Raw genomic sequence first — 16,340 nt, 5'->3', positions numbered from 1 at the left:
TTTATCTGCCAGCATCTTTTGAATGTCTTGATTTTACATAATTACAAAGCAACACTACTATCCAGGCGGTTTGTTGCAAAACAACTTTCTCCTTGGGTCTACACCAATACTCACGCCCCAAGTGGCAGAGCCCTTGCCTCTGACAGCAAGGACCATCAGTGGTTCCTGCAAACTGATAAGCATCACTAGAATGTGTTACAGACACTGAAAAACAAATGAACCAAACCAAACCAAACACCTCTTTTGATGCTGAAACTCCTAGTCTCACCAAGGCTTCTGAGGTTCAAGATAGCTGCCGCTGAGCAGACGAGGCAAAAGGCTGAGTTATAGAGAAGAAAAGTCTGACCTCAAAATCTGAAGCGAAAGCATACCTCAAGTAAGTAGGATATTGGGAAATAGAAAATGAAATAAAATGCTGCTCTGTTTGCCCTCCATGTGGACATTTAAGGCCAAGGTCCACAGCAAAGAAAATAACTCAGCAAAACCACCCATCACGATTCTGTTGACCCCCTATTTTCAAGTTTAATTATTTGTTTGAATAGTCTTATGCCTTGATCAGGGATGGCATTTAAAGTGTCTGTTGAGTGTATTTTCTTAAGTGAAATTTAATAATTGTTTGACTGAAATACCCTTGTGATGTACGTGAGCTTTGATTTTTTGACAGCCCTACTGAAAGCAGAACTTTTTTGTTCAAGCAAACAATTATTTTTGGGACTAGAGGAGTACAGAGAAACATAATGAGCTGGCCAGGTCGCTTCCCTTACTGGTAAAGATTTGAGGAACATAAATGTAACGAAGAGCTTTAATAAATGTGTTTTGTATCCACTTATTGCTTCTAGTGTTAACCACTCATCTAACTAGAGGGAAGGGGTAAATGAGTAACGGGGATCTCAAAGAAGGAGGAGATACGAGGGTCAAAACTTTGCTCTGTTTCCTCGTCACTCGTGAAAGTCAATAGGAGAAAATGATAACTTTTTTTTTTAGAGAAATAAGCACTTTCCGTTCCTCAAAATACCAGGTGTTAATATATATTGCATGTTATAGATTCAGGAAATTATATCTCTCGCTATGGGTCAGCATTGTTTCTCTTTGCTATGCCTACTATTGGAACTTGAAGTTATAGAAAAATGGAGGGAAATATATCCCTGTGTCATTGGCCAAACATGTGAGGTGGACTCTGATACATCTAAAAGCTTTGGTTGGTTGAATCTACTGTAATCCACTTGTGCTGGGTAAGTGGGAGCCTTTTTTGTTCTGAGTCACACATATATAAAAATTTTAAAGCATTTTATCCTACATCATTTCCTGATATGATTGAAAAGCATTTTCCAGTGTATTCAATTTTGCCTCCTCATGGCATATAAGAATGATCTTAGTGTGATCTGCTAAAGTCTGTGGTGCCAAGCAACCAATATATATATTGTTTGATATAACTGGTAAATTTCCATAATGATGCACTCTCACCCACCCCCATCCCAAGGCATTCAAATTGTTTCCCTCTATGGAATCTTCTTACAGTGAGTTCTGGGCTAAAAATAGCATTGCCAAGCTGCAGAAGTCAGGATGAAACAGTTTATGCTGATCCTGTAGTAGATCCACTATTAACAATTACAGATCTGAATCTGGGATGAATCTCCTTATGTATACGATAAATCCCAGACATTGACAGTATGAATGGATCAACATGATCATGGTTTGGGGTGCCTAGTATCTTATGGATATTCAACAGGTATATGCTAATCAATTGGTTGGCAAAGCTTCTGGACCATTTTATGCTTCGACTTCTCTGGGAGATTAGATGTGCGACTGGGCTCTCTGAGACTCGAAGAGCAATGAAGAGAGTTTTCAGGGAATTTCTACTTCAAAGGTTATGATACGATATGAAAGCTCTCAGCTTCAGGTCTCCCGTAGGCTCTATCTTCCTCAGTGAAAATAGCACTGCAAAGAGGCTCTTTCGTTAACACGTTTATTACAGTGAATCATTGTTATGACATGGGAAGGAACCAGGGAATACTTTAAATATTTTTAAGACGTCTTTAAGCAGATCAACAGACAAGCACTCTAAAGAGGACTTCTGTTATAGCCTTGCTGATTTTGTGGCCAGGATATAGCAATAGATTTGTTGAACACAAGCTTTTTTGTTACAGTATTTACTATACACAATGAAGTTTTACCTGTTCAGATTTCATTTCTGAAAGCTATGACTTTCATTTCCTGGTATCTCACTGACAATTACGAAAGTATTATGGAATGATTCACATCCTCTTTCTATCAGACATTTTTCACCCTTCGTATTATTACAGTCTAAGTTATAATACTTTGGGGTTATTTACGTATGACTCTTCCAAATCCTTACAGGACATTTTTTCTTGGGTAAAAATGAACATCATACCTAATTTTAATTACTTTTGTTATATGATATGCCAGAATTCCTATACACATCTGAGGCCCTTTTAAAAGGAGGTGTTATATATTATGGCTGCTGGCTATGTGAAAAATCCATCCAAGAAATCAATTGAGGCTTTCACAGTACTTCTATTTCCAGAACTGTCAAAAGTAGTTAGCATCAGGTTATCTGATGAATAACTTAATCAGAATGTTAGCATAGATGTGTTATCTATTCACACATTCAGCCTGGACAAAATACATTAAATGTATTATTCAGGGGCTTGCCAGTTATTAACCTTGGTTACAGCTATTACAGTGATCAGAAAATGCTTTCATTTAAAATTTCCCTATTCAGAAGTCACAATTCCCTTTAAGTGGTGTAATCATTGAAACCAGTGCTGTAGCTTCCAATTTTTTTTTCTTGTGTCTCAGTAATTCACTTTCTTATGTAATTTTAAAACGTTACCACTTCAGAGGACCCACAAAAGTTTACAATTGGTCTCTGCAACTTATTCGAAATATTCAATAGGCCTCACAGAAATAATATCATCAGTCTTTATGTTTTATTATACACACCCCTATTAATTATTTCAATAAATATGTGTTGAAAGCTTACTTTTGCTAGGCTGCTCTATGACTAATTCGGAAGTAGAGAGAAAACAAATCAGTTACTAATTAATGAGCATAGGATTTTGTAGGCAAACTATTTCAATGCACAAGGTTCATGGGAAAAATGTTTTGTTGAGCTGTTGTTTTTTTTTTTTTAATGTTGTGGATTAACATTATAAAAACAAGGAAATAGAGACTAAAAACAATGTCTTCACCAAGACTTGAGAATCATTGGGTAATCACATAAAATAAAGCTAAAAAGTCGTATTTGCTGTCTTTCATAAAGCTATTTAGCATTACCAAATATGTTGCTAGAGCAATCTCCAAATGTTCAGTGTAGGTTATGTATTTAAAACTTAGAATTATTTTAGGAATTCCAAAATAACTAGTGCCGTTATAGCAACAGAGCAATGAATATAACATTACATTTTTCCATTTGTCTTTCTTATATGTGTGTGTGCATGTGTACGTGTGTGTGTGTGTGTGTGTAAATCCCCTTACATCTGGCTTTACTTGCTAAAATTCCTCTTAGTCATTCTTGCCAATTATTTTATTGTTTAGCTTCAAGAGTCTGGCTTTTTCCCACAAATATGAATTTAGCTTCAGAGTTAAAACCATGAAACACTCTGTTAAATATGTGCTCCATGACCTCTAATTTGTATTATTTTTTTCAACTTGGCCTCTAAAACAGAATACAGAGCCAGTCACATTCCATTTAGCTACAACCAATATTGTCTCCCTGATTTCTCAGAAAGTAGCATCCTCAGTCATTCTTACATCTAAAACACTAGACCATCACCCTGAATACTTTACCCATTTTTTGATTTTTTTTTAGAGTCTGTAAAGAGAAAATAGTTGACTTTGAAGGTACAAGCAACCAGATTTATGCAATTTCATATACAAATAATGCCAAGCTAGATTTTCTTTCATATTTTAGTGAAACTTACATTAACTGCAAAGAATAATAAACATGAAACAATCTCTGATGTAGGAAATGTTTTCTGGCCTTGAAAATTATGCTGATTGGCCGGGCGCGGTGGCTCAAGCCTGTAATCCCAGCACTTTGGGAGGCCGAGATGGGTGGATCACGAGGTCAGGAGATCGAGACCATCCTGGCTAACACGGTGAAACCCCATCTCTACTAAAAAATACAAAAAACTAGCCGGGCGAGGTGGCGGGCGCCTGTAGTCCCAGCTACTCAGAAGGCTGAGGCAGGAGAATGGCGTGAACCCAGGAGGCGGAGCTTGCAGTGAGCCGAGATCCGGCCACTGCACTCCAGCCTGGGCGACAGAGCGAGACTCCGTCTCAAAAAAAAAAAAAAAAAAAAAAGAAAATTATGCTGATTTACTTGTGTTTGGAAGAAAAATCTAAGATGAATATTGCTACTTCGGTATATTTTTCACTGCAATAAATTTAAAGATTTTCATCTTAATAACACCAAATCAATAGCTGGACACCTCTTTAAAACATAAGAGCTAGCAGACCCATTTAGTAATAAACAAAGTTTGCTTATTTTTCCCTGCTTTTTTCCTTTAAAAATTAACTTTCTGTATTTTCCATTTCTAATGATAGCATTCAGAAACATGTGTGTTTGTATAATTACCCATACAAACCATTAGTGTGAACTGAAAACATTCATCAGAAATGTTTAATCCCATAAAATTAAACGATTCATCAAAAAAGTTTATCAAATGTATACTACACACCAAAATTAGGAACCTAAGTTTTGATAGTAAACACTTTTCCAATTTTATATTAAATAAACCAAATTCAACAATTTGTGAATTAACTGACATATATCAATAAGCAAAAGTTTTAATCGGAAGTTAGAATACCTTTGTGCCTATGCTTTTTGATTTTTTTATTTTATAATGATCATTTTCTTCAATATTGGATGTGATACTGCTTGTGTTTATTTTAAATCAATTTCCTTCCATAATTGAGTCCATATCACTTCCCTAAAGAGTTTTCATTATTAAACAAAGCTCTCCATTTAATTCTATTAGATTTTGAAGCCTCTAAAAAGTAACACCAGAATTGAAATTAGATGTACCTGCTGATATACCATCTGATATAATTCAAACATTTTGCATGCTACAAATATTTGCTAGAAGTACATTCATCACTGTAAATTGATCAATGAGTTCATCTAAAGTTTGACATCCTTTCTGTGTTAGAATAAGAGTTAAAGATGCAAAGCCATACCATTGAAAATTAGGTCTTCAATTGTCACACATTAAAATCATAGGAAGTAAACAAATCAGCAAAAGCGTAAGCCTGCAGTTGACAGGTAAACATACTGAACATCTGAGACAGCTTAACATGAACCAACCCTCTACCCATGGTGTCAAATTAAAACATATATCAGAATCGATGTTATTGCACCTAAACAATGCAAACAACCCTTCCATTAATTGTATTTAAGCCCAGTGACTAGAATGCTGAATCCAGAAACTGCTGCCAGATCATGTTTTTTATGACTTTTTTTTTTTTTTTTTGAAATACATGTTAATCTTTTCTTTTCTTTTCTTTTTTTGAGATGGAGTCTCCCTCTGTCGCCCAGGCTGGAGTGCAGTGGCGCGATCTTGGCTCACTGCACCCTCCGCCTCCCGGGTTCATGCCATTCTCCTGCCTCAGACTCCCGAGTAGCTGGGACTCCAGGCGCCTGCCACCAAGCCCGGCTAATTTTTTTTTTTTTTTTTTAAAGTAGACCCGGCATTTCACCATGTTAGCCAGGATGGTCTCGATCTCCTGACCTGGTGATCCACCCGCTTCGGCCTCTCAAAGTGCTGGGATTACAGGCATGAGCCATCACGCCTGGCCATGTTATTTTTTTCTACCTCAGTTTAGTTATCAGTAAACTTATATGACATATCTGGGAATCATTGGTCATTTGTCAATTTATAGACTAATTATTTTACTTTTCTAAAGAGGTTTGGGATTGCTGAAAACATAATATTAAAAACTGGGCTCTTAGGAGCAGGATATTTACATGGTCTCAAAGTGTCTCCCAGTGGATTATTTACTAGTTGAAACACACACACATACACACACACACAAATACCCAGAAAACCAAGCATTATAGAGGGGGAAATCAGTTAGCACCTTGATTTTATCATCAAAATTAACGTCCAACGAGGGGCAAGTGGATATTGCCTACCTCCAGATGTGATACCTAAGAAGGACATACCATCACCTATGCAGTACTCTGGCTAAAATGCTTAATCTCAATTGAATTAAGAAAAACCATCAAGCAAACCCAAAATTGTGAATGCTTATTTTAAAATTAGAAAGTAGACTCTTATCTTCAAAAATTCTAATGTCATAAAACACAAAGAAAGTCTCTGGAAATGTTCTAGATTAAAAGAGACTAAGAAGATATGCCAATGCAGTAACTGACCCTAGACTGGATTCTCTACTGAAGGAAAACATAAACATATTTTTCACTTACAAAATTGGAATATGGACAGTCGACTAGATAGAATATTGTATTAATGTTACATTTACTGCAGTTCATTACTGTCAGTATATAAGAGAACATCCCTATTCTTAGGAAATAGGTGTAAAGTGCCGGGGTAGAACATACTCTCAAATGGCTCAGAAAACTGTGTGTGTATGGAAAAGAAAGAACAAATGATAAAGCAAATGGAGCAAAATGAATCGGAGGATAGGATATATGGAGTCATTTGTACTAGTGTTATTCTTGCGAGCTTTCTCTAAGTTTGAAGTTATTTCCGAAAAAAAAGTTTTAAGCAAAGGAACTAAAATCGGACTATAAGTATGTATTATCTTTCCCTTTTGATGCCAATAAAGTCAGTCATTAAATATGTATTCAGAAAACAACAGCACGCATTAATCAAGGCACTGGGGATACGGTAGTGAATAAGAAAAACACAATATATGCTGTTAACATGTTAAATTCTAGTTGGAGAAGATGCAAAATAAACACACAAAATAATAATTTTAAATAGTGATAATGCCTTGAAGAAGATAAATGTGGATAATACAGACAGTGAATGTACTGCTTTAGTTAAGGTGGTCAGAGATGACCTTTCTAAAGAATGTCACTCCAGTTGAGACGTGAACAAAGAAGGAAGCAGCTATGCAGGTATTTGGGGAAACAACCCAAATGTCCATCAACTGACAATGAATAAACCAATGTAGGAACATACAATGGAATATTACTCAGCCATCATACGGAATGAAGTATTGATACGTGCTACAACATGTAGGAGTCTTTTAAACTTTACGCTAAGTGAAAGAAGACACTCATAAAAGGCCATATATTGTATTCCTTTTGTATGAAATGTTCCAAATAGGCAAATCCATAGAGAGACAAAGTAAACTAATGTTTGCCTGAGACTGGGGAAAGGGATAAGGTGTGTCTATTAATTGGTATAATTTCTTCATTTAGCGTGATGAAAATATTCTAGAATTACACAGTGGTGATGGTTGGACAGCCTTGTGAAATATACTAAAAACTGAATTGTACACACTTTAAATGGATGATTTTAACATATGTGAACTACATCTCATTCAAGCTGTTTTAAAAAAGGAGGAGGTAATAGATAATAGAAAAGTGGTCAATAGCCTGGAATATGAAAAGGTCCAAGAGTATGGCCATGAGATTGATCAGGCTGAGAAATAGAAAAATATCCTTACAGTTAAAAAAGGTCACAGAACTTGAGACCAGTTTTGTTGGACGGGTCATCTTCAGGGATTCTGAAGTTACCAAGAATGTTAACATATGACTGACAAACTCAATGTTAGTGTCTTTGAGAACAAGGAAAATGACAAAACACTTACTAATTGAATTATCTAAATGCTGCATCTTGGGCTGCCATCTCAGGTTTTTCCCTGTTCACCAGCAAAAGCATTCTAAGAATATTTATGCATGTATTCATACATCACACACCTCAGTAATCAAATGCATCTCTCTAAATGTAACGTGTTTAGAGGCATAGTCAAATGAAGAATTTTTCCATTTAATATTTATATTTCTCATATTTAGTTTGCTTAAAGCGGTAATTCTTAACTGATTTTACAATGGCCAAAAATTTGCAATATGTGTTAAAAAATTATAACATTTTAAAACCCAAGCTAAATGCATTAAATATAATCTAAATATTAACTTAGGCATAGAACATTCTTAAAGGAAAGCAAATCTAAGTTGTCAAAGAATAAAACAAGTGAAGCTAAGGTGTCACAACTGCTAAGGGGCTGGTATTGTTTTATTTGTCACTATTTCTGATAGTGATTCCTTCAAAGGAGATTGCATTACGAGATGCTGTGAGTGAAATGTAAGAACAACTCTATGTAATGAGAGAAGAAACGGTAAATTTAAGGTATGTGAAAATAATCCAGTAGAGAAGAAAAATATGTCCCCTTAGCTCAGATTGCAGTCTGACTGAGCCGTTGGGATTAGTAACACAAGCTGTCTCATTCCCATGGCATCAAGCTGACTCTCAGAAAGAGGACTGCTTTCTGGTCTTGCATCTATTTTGCTGTGGTAGTCCCAGGACTACAAAACATGACAGTAAAATCACTCCCACAAGTTTTCCCTGGAAATTCATGAATGAAAAAGGCTTGTCAAAGGATTTCTACTTGTCTATACATTTTGTCTGCCCCAACCTCAACCCAAGCAATACTGTGTATTGTGAAAAAGGAAAACTAAATTTTTTTGAAAGGTGAGTAATTATATCGGTAGAACTGGTGCTAATGAGTTCTAGAACATTCCAAAATAAAAAAAAAATAATATTTTTGGCTTAACTTTGAGTTTTTGCTATCCTGTTTCTAATATCTGTTATTTCTTATTAAAGTAGACATAGAATGGGAATTTTTTTATATTTAAGACACTGGACTTTCTATAGTTAATGAATATTTATTTCAAGCAGTTTTAAAACATTTATTACAAACAGCTTTATGCTATTAAATATTCATACTGTGAAATTTTGAGGAACTCTCAAAAGCCTGTGTACAACTCCTTATTATTTCTAAAGAAAACCAAAGGTAAGAACAAAATTCTCTCTGCACAATAAATAACAACTTCCTTGCAGTCCCAGAAAGACTCAGCATACATCACGGACAAAAGTAAATATGTTATGAAATAATGGCTAATTATGATTCTCTGTGCCACAGATGGTTTTGCACTGCCACTTGAGCCTACATCAAGTCTGTCCCCCATGGCAACAAGAAAAAAAAGAGGGGGGGAAGGGAGAGTGCAGTGCAAGAATTCCGAGATTAATCATGGGAAATAAATTGCTATCTCTGTAACAATAACAATGTGGAGGTGTTGTTTCTTTATTTAATGGCCAAAAGGGAGAAAAAAATTGGTAAAAACTGTAAAGTTGAATTCCCCCCCCCAAAAAAAAATTGAGGGATATAGAAGTAGAAATGCAAAAGAAGGTAGAATAAAGAAAAAGAGATAAAATAAGAAAGCTCTTCCAGGGGTCAGCATTTTCTATCATCTCAAGAAATATTCCTTCAAAAATGTAAAAGCAATTTGCTTGCAAAAACAGAAAAACATTGGTATCAGGAATTTGGAACAAATGATTAAGTGCATATAAACTCATGGTTTCTGACTTCAGTGGTGGGTCCTCAATGCCTCAGTGCTATTCAACAATCATTTTTCTTAAGCTCAGATCATTGGTTTTCATAAGCATTAGCTGGGAACTTTCGAAAATATTCATGCATAGATCCCACTCTTGGATATTCTGATAGAATTGGTCCAAGTGTAACACAAAGAATGGAATTTTTTAAAGGTCCCCAGGTAATTCTGATGGGTACCTATGACTGAGAATCATTATCTAATTACAATCTAGGGGTCAGCAAACTTTCTGGGAGGTAAAGGGACAAGTTATTTGGTAAATAATTTAGGCTTTGTGGGCCATAAGGGCTCTGTTGCAACTATTCAACTCTGCTGTTGCAGTGCAAAAGCAGCCATAGACAATAAGTAAATGAATGGGTGTGGCTGTGTTCCAATAAAACTTTATTTTCATAAACAGGTAGTGGGCTGGATGTGACCCACGGCCTTAGCTAACCTACTCTTGTTTATTAAACTGTTTCCACTCCCCTTGCCCAAAACAGTTGTTCCCACCCCTGTTTACCTACGGTTACCCCCACACCTTTGACTTTCAGTAGGTGACCTCTTATTCTACTTTAATGGGAAAATGCAGATCATCTGATAGAAAATTCTTCTACTTCCTTGTCTATCACTTGCAGACTCAGTAAACCTATGTCTGCATCTGTCTTCATCTCTTTGTCTCCTATCATAGATTCCGTGTTCCTTCTTTACAAGATGAATGTAATTCTTTCACTTATACTTAATTCCATCACCCTTCCATCTCTTCTGCAGCTCCACTCCATAAAGAATACCGTTTCTTATGTCTTTAATCACTCCCTTTCTATGTGTTCCTTTCCTTTACTTAACAAATATGTTCAAGTGACATCCTTAACCAAAGAACCCTTAGTCTTCCTCAACCCTGTATTCTGCCCTAAATACACACCCACCCTTCCCTTCCCTTAGAAATTCCATACCTGTTACCTCTACTTCCTCTCATCCCATTTACTCCTCAAGCCACTAGAATCTGGCTTCTGTTCCCAACATTCCACTGAAACTGCTTTTGTTAAGATCACCCACAACATATGAAACATTTCACATTCCTGACTCTTCTTAAAACTCTTTCCCCATTTAGTTTTTGCAATACCATTATATCTGCCATAATTAGTTATTCTTCCTCTGCTGGTCACTTCCATGCTGTTATTTTCTAATACTATTTGACAAGCTCTCTCCTCTTCTTATGCTACATATTCTCACAATTATTTCCACGGCATCGACTGCTACCTACATGTGATAACTCCCGAGTTCTATTTCTAGTTCAGGTCCCTTTCTCAAGTGCTAGGTTCATATTTTCAAATATCCCTTGAAAGCTATACTCAGGTGTCTTCCTCAGATCTGCTTTTTTCCCCCTTTATTTCCACTTGGTTAATAGCTTCACCATCAGCCCAAATGCCAGAGGCAAAATTCCCCCTCTACCTCATGACCCCTGATAATCCACTGAGCACTTCTGTGAAGACTTTTTTTAAAATTCTCTACCTGAAGACACCTCATTCTCATCTATGCAGTGAATGGCGACCATATATGTTTAACCATGTATGGTGGTTCTGCTTTCCTTCCAAATCCAATCAGCCACCAAATCCTGATGATTCTACCTCTGAAATATCTCAGTAATCCATCTCCTTTTAGCCATTCCCACTGCAATTGCTTTTTAGGCAGACTGTAGTCATCCTTCACCAATTTTTTTTTAACTTCCCCACATCAGCAGCCCCTTACCTCCTTTGCTTACTTTCGCTTTCTCTTTATGTCATTGTCCTTCTCTTTGCTAAGAGACACTTTGCAAAATTGCATGTAGCATTTCTGTAGTAGAAGTGCCATGGTTTTATGCAAGGGAAGAGTGATCCTTCCTCTTTGGTTGCTGTCTCTTCTTGATGAAACATGGTATTTCATTAAGCTTTTGATCTCAGCCATATAAGTTGCTGAAGTTATTAGGAGAGAACTCCATCCTAAATAGTCTGGGCACCACACTTTAAATAAGATGATAACAAAATGAAGTGCCCACGGAGGATGGTGATCAACTTGGTGAATGGATTCCCAGCCACAATCAATAAGGAGTAATTGGAAGAACTGGAAAATTAATTCTAAAGAGGATTCTGATTTATTTTCTGGAGCAGACTAATTTGGATATTCTTTCCATATATGAACTCCAGGATCATCAATCAGGCATATTTCCTCCTTAACAAAAACATAGTTCCTTTTCTCTAATAGAAACACTTACTTAAGGCTTCTTTTTTCTTCATAGGAAATACATACAAGGTGTGCCACATTTGGGTATATATTGGCCCACCCATGATGGAAAGGAAGTTCACCAATCTATAGTCCTCATTTCCCTGGGAAGCCTTTCTTAGAAATGAGCTCGCATTGACATTTATCAGTTTGCTGGAATAATGATTAATTTGAATGGTAGGCTACACATTTTCAATATTGGTTCCTTAAGTGTAATGTTGAATGCCCTAATTTTCTTGAGTGGGGGCACCTGACATAAAACCCAAGTTAAATAATTTTCCACATTCTTACTTAAATATTATTTCCAAAGTACGTTCTTCAATTGTGATGTTGCAAAATTTATATTTAGTCAGCTTTTCTCATCAGGGCACCATAGTGGTGACTACAACCCACTGAAATTCTGGATGATTTATCAGTAATTACTTCATATGAGATCTCGCATGTGCTTTCTCAAAACTATGCCCAGTATATTCTGTTTCTTTATCGTGCCTTCACAATATTTTCAGAAAGCATCTATTTTATTAAAAAACCTACCTTTGTATCTGGTCCTGTTGAGAGAGTCTGTCGATCTAAAGGAAATTACTTAAAATTAAATTATCTTACCTTAGTACACAAATCTAAAATAAAATCCCCTCTCCTATCTTTTATAGTAGCACTCTAGTAATAAAGTGACATATTTCATGAACTTTGCCATTAAATCACATTTTTCATTTAGTAAAAGGAGCAAACCCCCCATATTTATTAAGCAATCAGACTGCTGAAATTGCCTGATAGGAATACTGATAGTGACGAGGGTTTGAGTTATACGCTGATAATTATCTTTTTTTCATAATCTTTTATCATAATATGAAACAAGCTACCTGATTTACCAAATAAACAGGCCCTCTGTGGCCTTACTCTTTTCCCACCTCTTTCCCATCTTGGCCTCTGCAAAACAGGGTTATGATATGGTTTCCACCATATCTACCAAGAGTCTTCCTGTACACCTGGCTTTGAAAGAAATTCAGGAAACAAGCGAGCAAGAGTGGTTAAAGGTAGTGTTTCACCTGAAGTTTAAGGAACAGATTTCTATAGTCACACTAACAACCTTCGTCAAGACTTGCTAGTAAGAAGTTCGACAAGCATTTTTCTCCATTTTAAACATTCTTTTCCTTTATTAAAATACATGAATTCAAAACAAAGATTTAAAAGTATTCATATATTACGCTGGGCGTGGTGGCACACGCCTGTAATCCCATCAACCTGGGAGGCTGGGGCAGGTGGATCATTTGAGACCAGGAGTTCGAGATCAGCCTGGCCAACATGGCGAAACTCTGTTTCTGGTAAAAATATGGAGTGTCACCACTGCACTCCAGCCTGGGCCACAGAGCAAGACTCTATCTCAATAATAATAAATAAATAAATAAATAAATAAAGTTAAATTAAAAATTCATATATCAAATAGTCTCCTATAATCTGAAACTAGATCTGCCAATAAGAATAAAATCTTAACCCTAATACTGTATCAGTTTGCTTATATCTAAATGTCAAAATTTTTTTAAAGTTTTATTTGACCCCATGTTCCATACTGAATTTTAGTCTACATTCTTTATACATTCATCTGAGAAAAAGTTCCATTTTTCATTTTGTTCACTCCGAAGTTACAAGAAAAAGACAAGCAGGAACTTATAGGTAAGGAAAGGTTAAATAGTGCTTGTATTTAAAGCAGAAGCAATCAGGAATCCTAATCAAACTGAAGGAAAGAAATAGGACTCTAGAAACCCTTCAAGAACTGGTTTTCATTTCCTCGAGTTGATCTGAGGGAGAGACCTCATTATGTTTTTTTAGGCGTAAACCTGGATAAACATATGTTCAGCTGAGTTATGGAAATGACTTTCTTTCCCACAGCTGCAAAGCACGGCAGCGAGACAGACCATTATATGCTACATAAAACGACCCAAATGACACTGTATTAAAAAATGTTCAGTGAATCTTTGATTATATACTAAAATGCTTGCTTCAAATAATAGATTGGTAATAGATATATTTTTCACAGAAAGTTAATCTGTCCTTTCAATGAAATATTTCCATCAACATTCTTCTCCTCATCACAGAAATCTGTAATGATAACACATATAAAGCACATTTTCTTTCATATCGGATGAAAACTAGAATAGTCAAAACATGCACACAGTCAAAGGCTTACCGAGGTGTACAAGTATCCCTCACTGTTCATTGCCAAGTACAGCTTGGTTTGAACTCCTTGGATAGCCACCACTCGCAGACCCACAGGGATGAGGTTAAACAGAGCTGAAATTAAAAAAGAACATGAAAACAATGTTACAATTCGGAATTTCAGAACTTTTCAATGTTTCCAGCAGGACTGTCTGGTCCTCCAAAAGTAGTGTGTAGTTGGTGAGGGTATGTATATATGTCTGTTTATGTATACATATATACACATACACACCCCCACAAACACACCCACACACACCCCGAGGCAGACAGATAGGGTCTCATTCTACCTTGTAGTGTATTTAATTTCATGGTTGCAGCCAGATAACTGGAGCTGTAACTACATATTATTTAGTAGCCTGGAGAAAATGGAAGGCTTTGGTCACAATTTCATGGTTTTTACAGTGTTGGAGGTGGGGGAATCTTGATGCTTCTGGAAAGATACAGTCCCAAGAATTGTTCTGTACATTAAATAGTGTCATTATCAACAAATTAAGGTTTTAAACTGCTCCCCAAGATAACTGCTGAAATTCTCACAGTCATATTTAAAATCTACCTGCTGGGGAGAGAGTCATTAGACTTTTAGAAGAGTCCAATGCCCTCATCTAAATTATCTGTGTTATTCCATATAGAAGAACCCCACAATAAATCCAGGTCTTGTAAAAAGAAAAAGTCATTTTGTAGTCCTATGTTTCCAGAGTAGTATTTCCCTTTTTTATTTGTATTTTTTAATTTTTGAGATGGAGTTTCGCTCTTGTTTCCCAGGCTGGAGTGCAATGGCGTGATCTCGGCTCACTGCAACCTCCACTTCCTGGGTTCAAGGGTTTCTCCTGCCTTAGCCTCCTGAGTAGCTGGAATTACAGGCATGTGCCACCATGCCCGGCTAATTTTGTATTTTCAGTAGAGATGGGGTTTCTCCATGTTGGTCAGGCTGGTCTCGAACTCCTAACCTCAGGTGATCTGCCTGCCTCGGCCTCCCGAAGTGCTGGGATTACAGGCGTAAGCCACCACGCCTGGCTTCAGAGTAGTATTTCTTAAAGGACCAACATTTTCCAAGATTAGAATTGAGAGGGCTCCTAGCTTTTAGTCTCCAAGAACAAAAGACATAGGAATAAAAATAATGAACTTAAAAGAAGTTTATTTTATTATTTTATTATTATTATTTTAGCAAAATAGTTGCACGTGGGCAGCCAGTTGCTGCCAGTGAGGACTTCATTTCTCCATTTGAAGATCTGACTGCGTGAAACTTACACCCAGGCTTTCCTCACAACCACACACCACTCACTGGAGACAACTAGTGGGTGTCCTCCCACTACCAGCTGTCTACTCCCTCCCACACTGTGAATAAAAATAAAACAGTACATTTTTAAAACGTAGTGCTTGCCACACACATCTTTTGAAAATAGCCTGTGCACCTTTCTCTCAGGAGTCGTAGACCAATGTTGATGATTTTGCCTTGTTTTGTAAGTTTATTGAGGATGATAAATCAGTCTGTTATGGTTTCTGTGAACAAGAATGTAAAGGAGTCACCCTGTGGGTAAGAGTAGTTTTTCTGGGATCACTTATCTCTGTGCATATATATTCTGCTGCAGTAGGTGGGGTAATATGGATGAGAAATACTAATGAAGAACTAAATATTCCTTGGTGAGCCTACAATGTATCGTTCCTTTAAAACCAGGGTGTTACCAAAGAGGAGCTAGGACATATTGTACAGTTCAAAAGACAAGTGTTCCTACCACATGCCACTGATGGCACTTCATTCAATACTCATCAAATTAAAAGCTGTGCCCTTCTGTTATGTGAGGTAAAGGAATGTAATTGCACAGATTGCAAGCCAAGATCTCATGCTATATTTGACAATGCAATACACAGGCAAGAAGTCTGACATCTCTGAGCATGTCATGTGTTTGTCATATCCCTTTCTGTTGAGGATGTCTTGTTCACAGCAGGTGTTCAACACCCATTTGTGGATTGATAGCAATCTGTATGGTGAAAATATGATACTATGTTTTTGAAAAGTAAGAGATCACAATCCCATTTATATAAAAGTTCATACTTGAAAAATTCTGAGATCTGAAAAACTAAACCAAAACTTCCAATATGGGGTTGGTTTAAAAGCCATATCACTACATACCACTTGACAACTATAATATCAGTATATGTTTGACACCTAGTTTAGTCATAGTAATAAATGACAGAGAATGATAAATTAAATTCAGAATTATTTATAGAACTTCATTTTTTAAAATAATATTCTGAACTTTCTTAGTGCTCTTAATGCGGCTTATAA

At 36.4% G+C, this 16,340-nt stretch overlaps 1 protein-coding gene across 4 annotated transcripts in view; it reads right to left on the bottom strand.

Moving 5' to 3' along the window:
* LOC105481355 (fibroblast growth factor 13) overlaps positions 1-16,340 on the bottom strand; it is a 626,871-nt gene that overhangs the window by 68,450 nt on the left and 542,081 nt on the right. For all 4 annotated transcript variants that reach the window (XM_011740881.2, XM_011740880.2, XM_011740883.2 and 1 more), the window contains one exon: positions 14,025-14,128. In XM_011740881.2, the coding sequence (XP_011739183.1) occupies positions 14,025-14,128 (104 nt within the window). The remainder of the gene's footprint in view (positions 1-14,024; positions 14,129-16,340) is intronic.

The sequence above is a fragment of the Macaca nemestrina genome, chromosome X, assembly GCF_043159975.1.
Source record: "Macaca nemestrina isolate mMacNem1 chromosome X, mMacNem.hap1, whole genome shotgun sequence".
NCBI classification, from domain to species: domain Eukaryota; kingdom Metazoa; phylum Chordata; class Mammalia; order Primates; family Cercopithecidae; genus Macaca; species Macaca nemestrina.
Note: the sequence above shows the minus strand (reverse complement) of the source record. Positions and strands in the feature narration are given on the sequence as shown.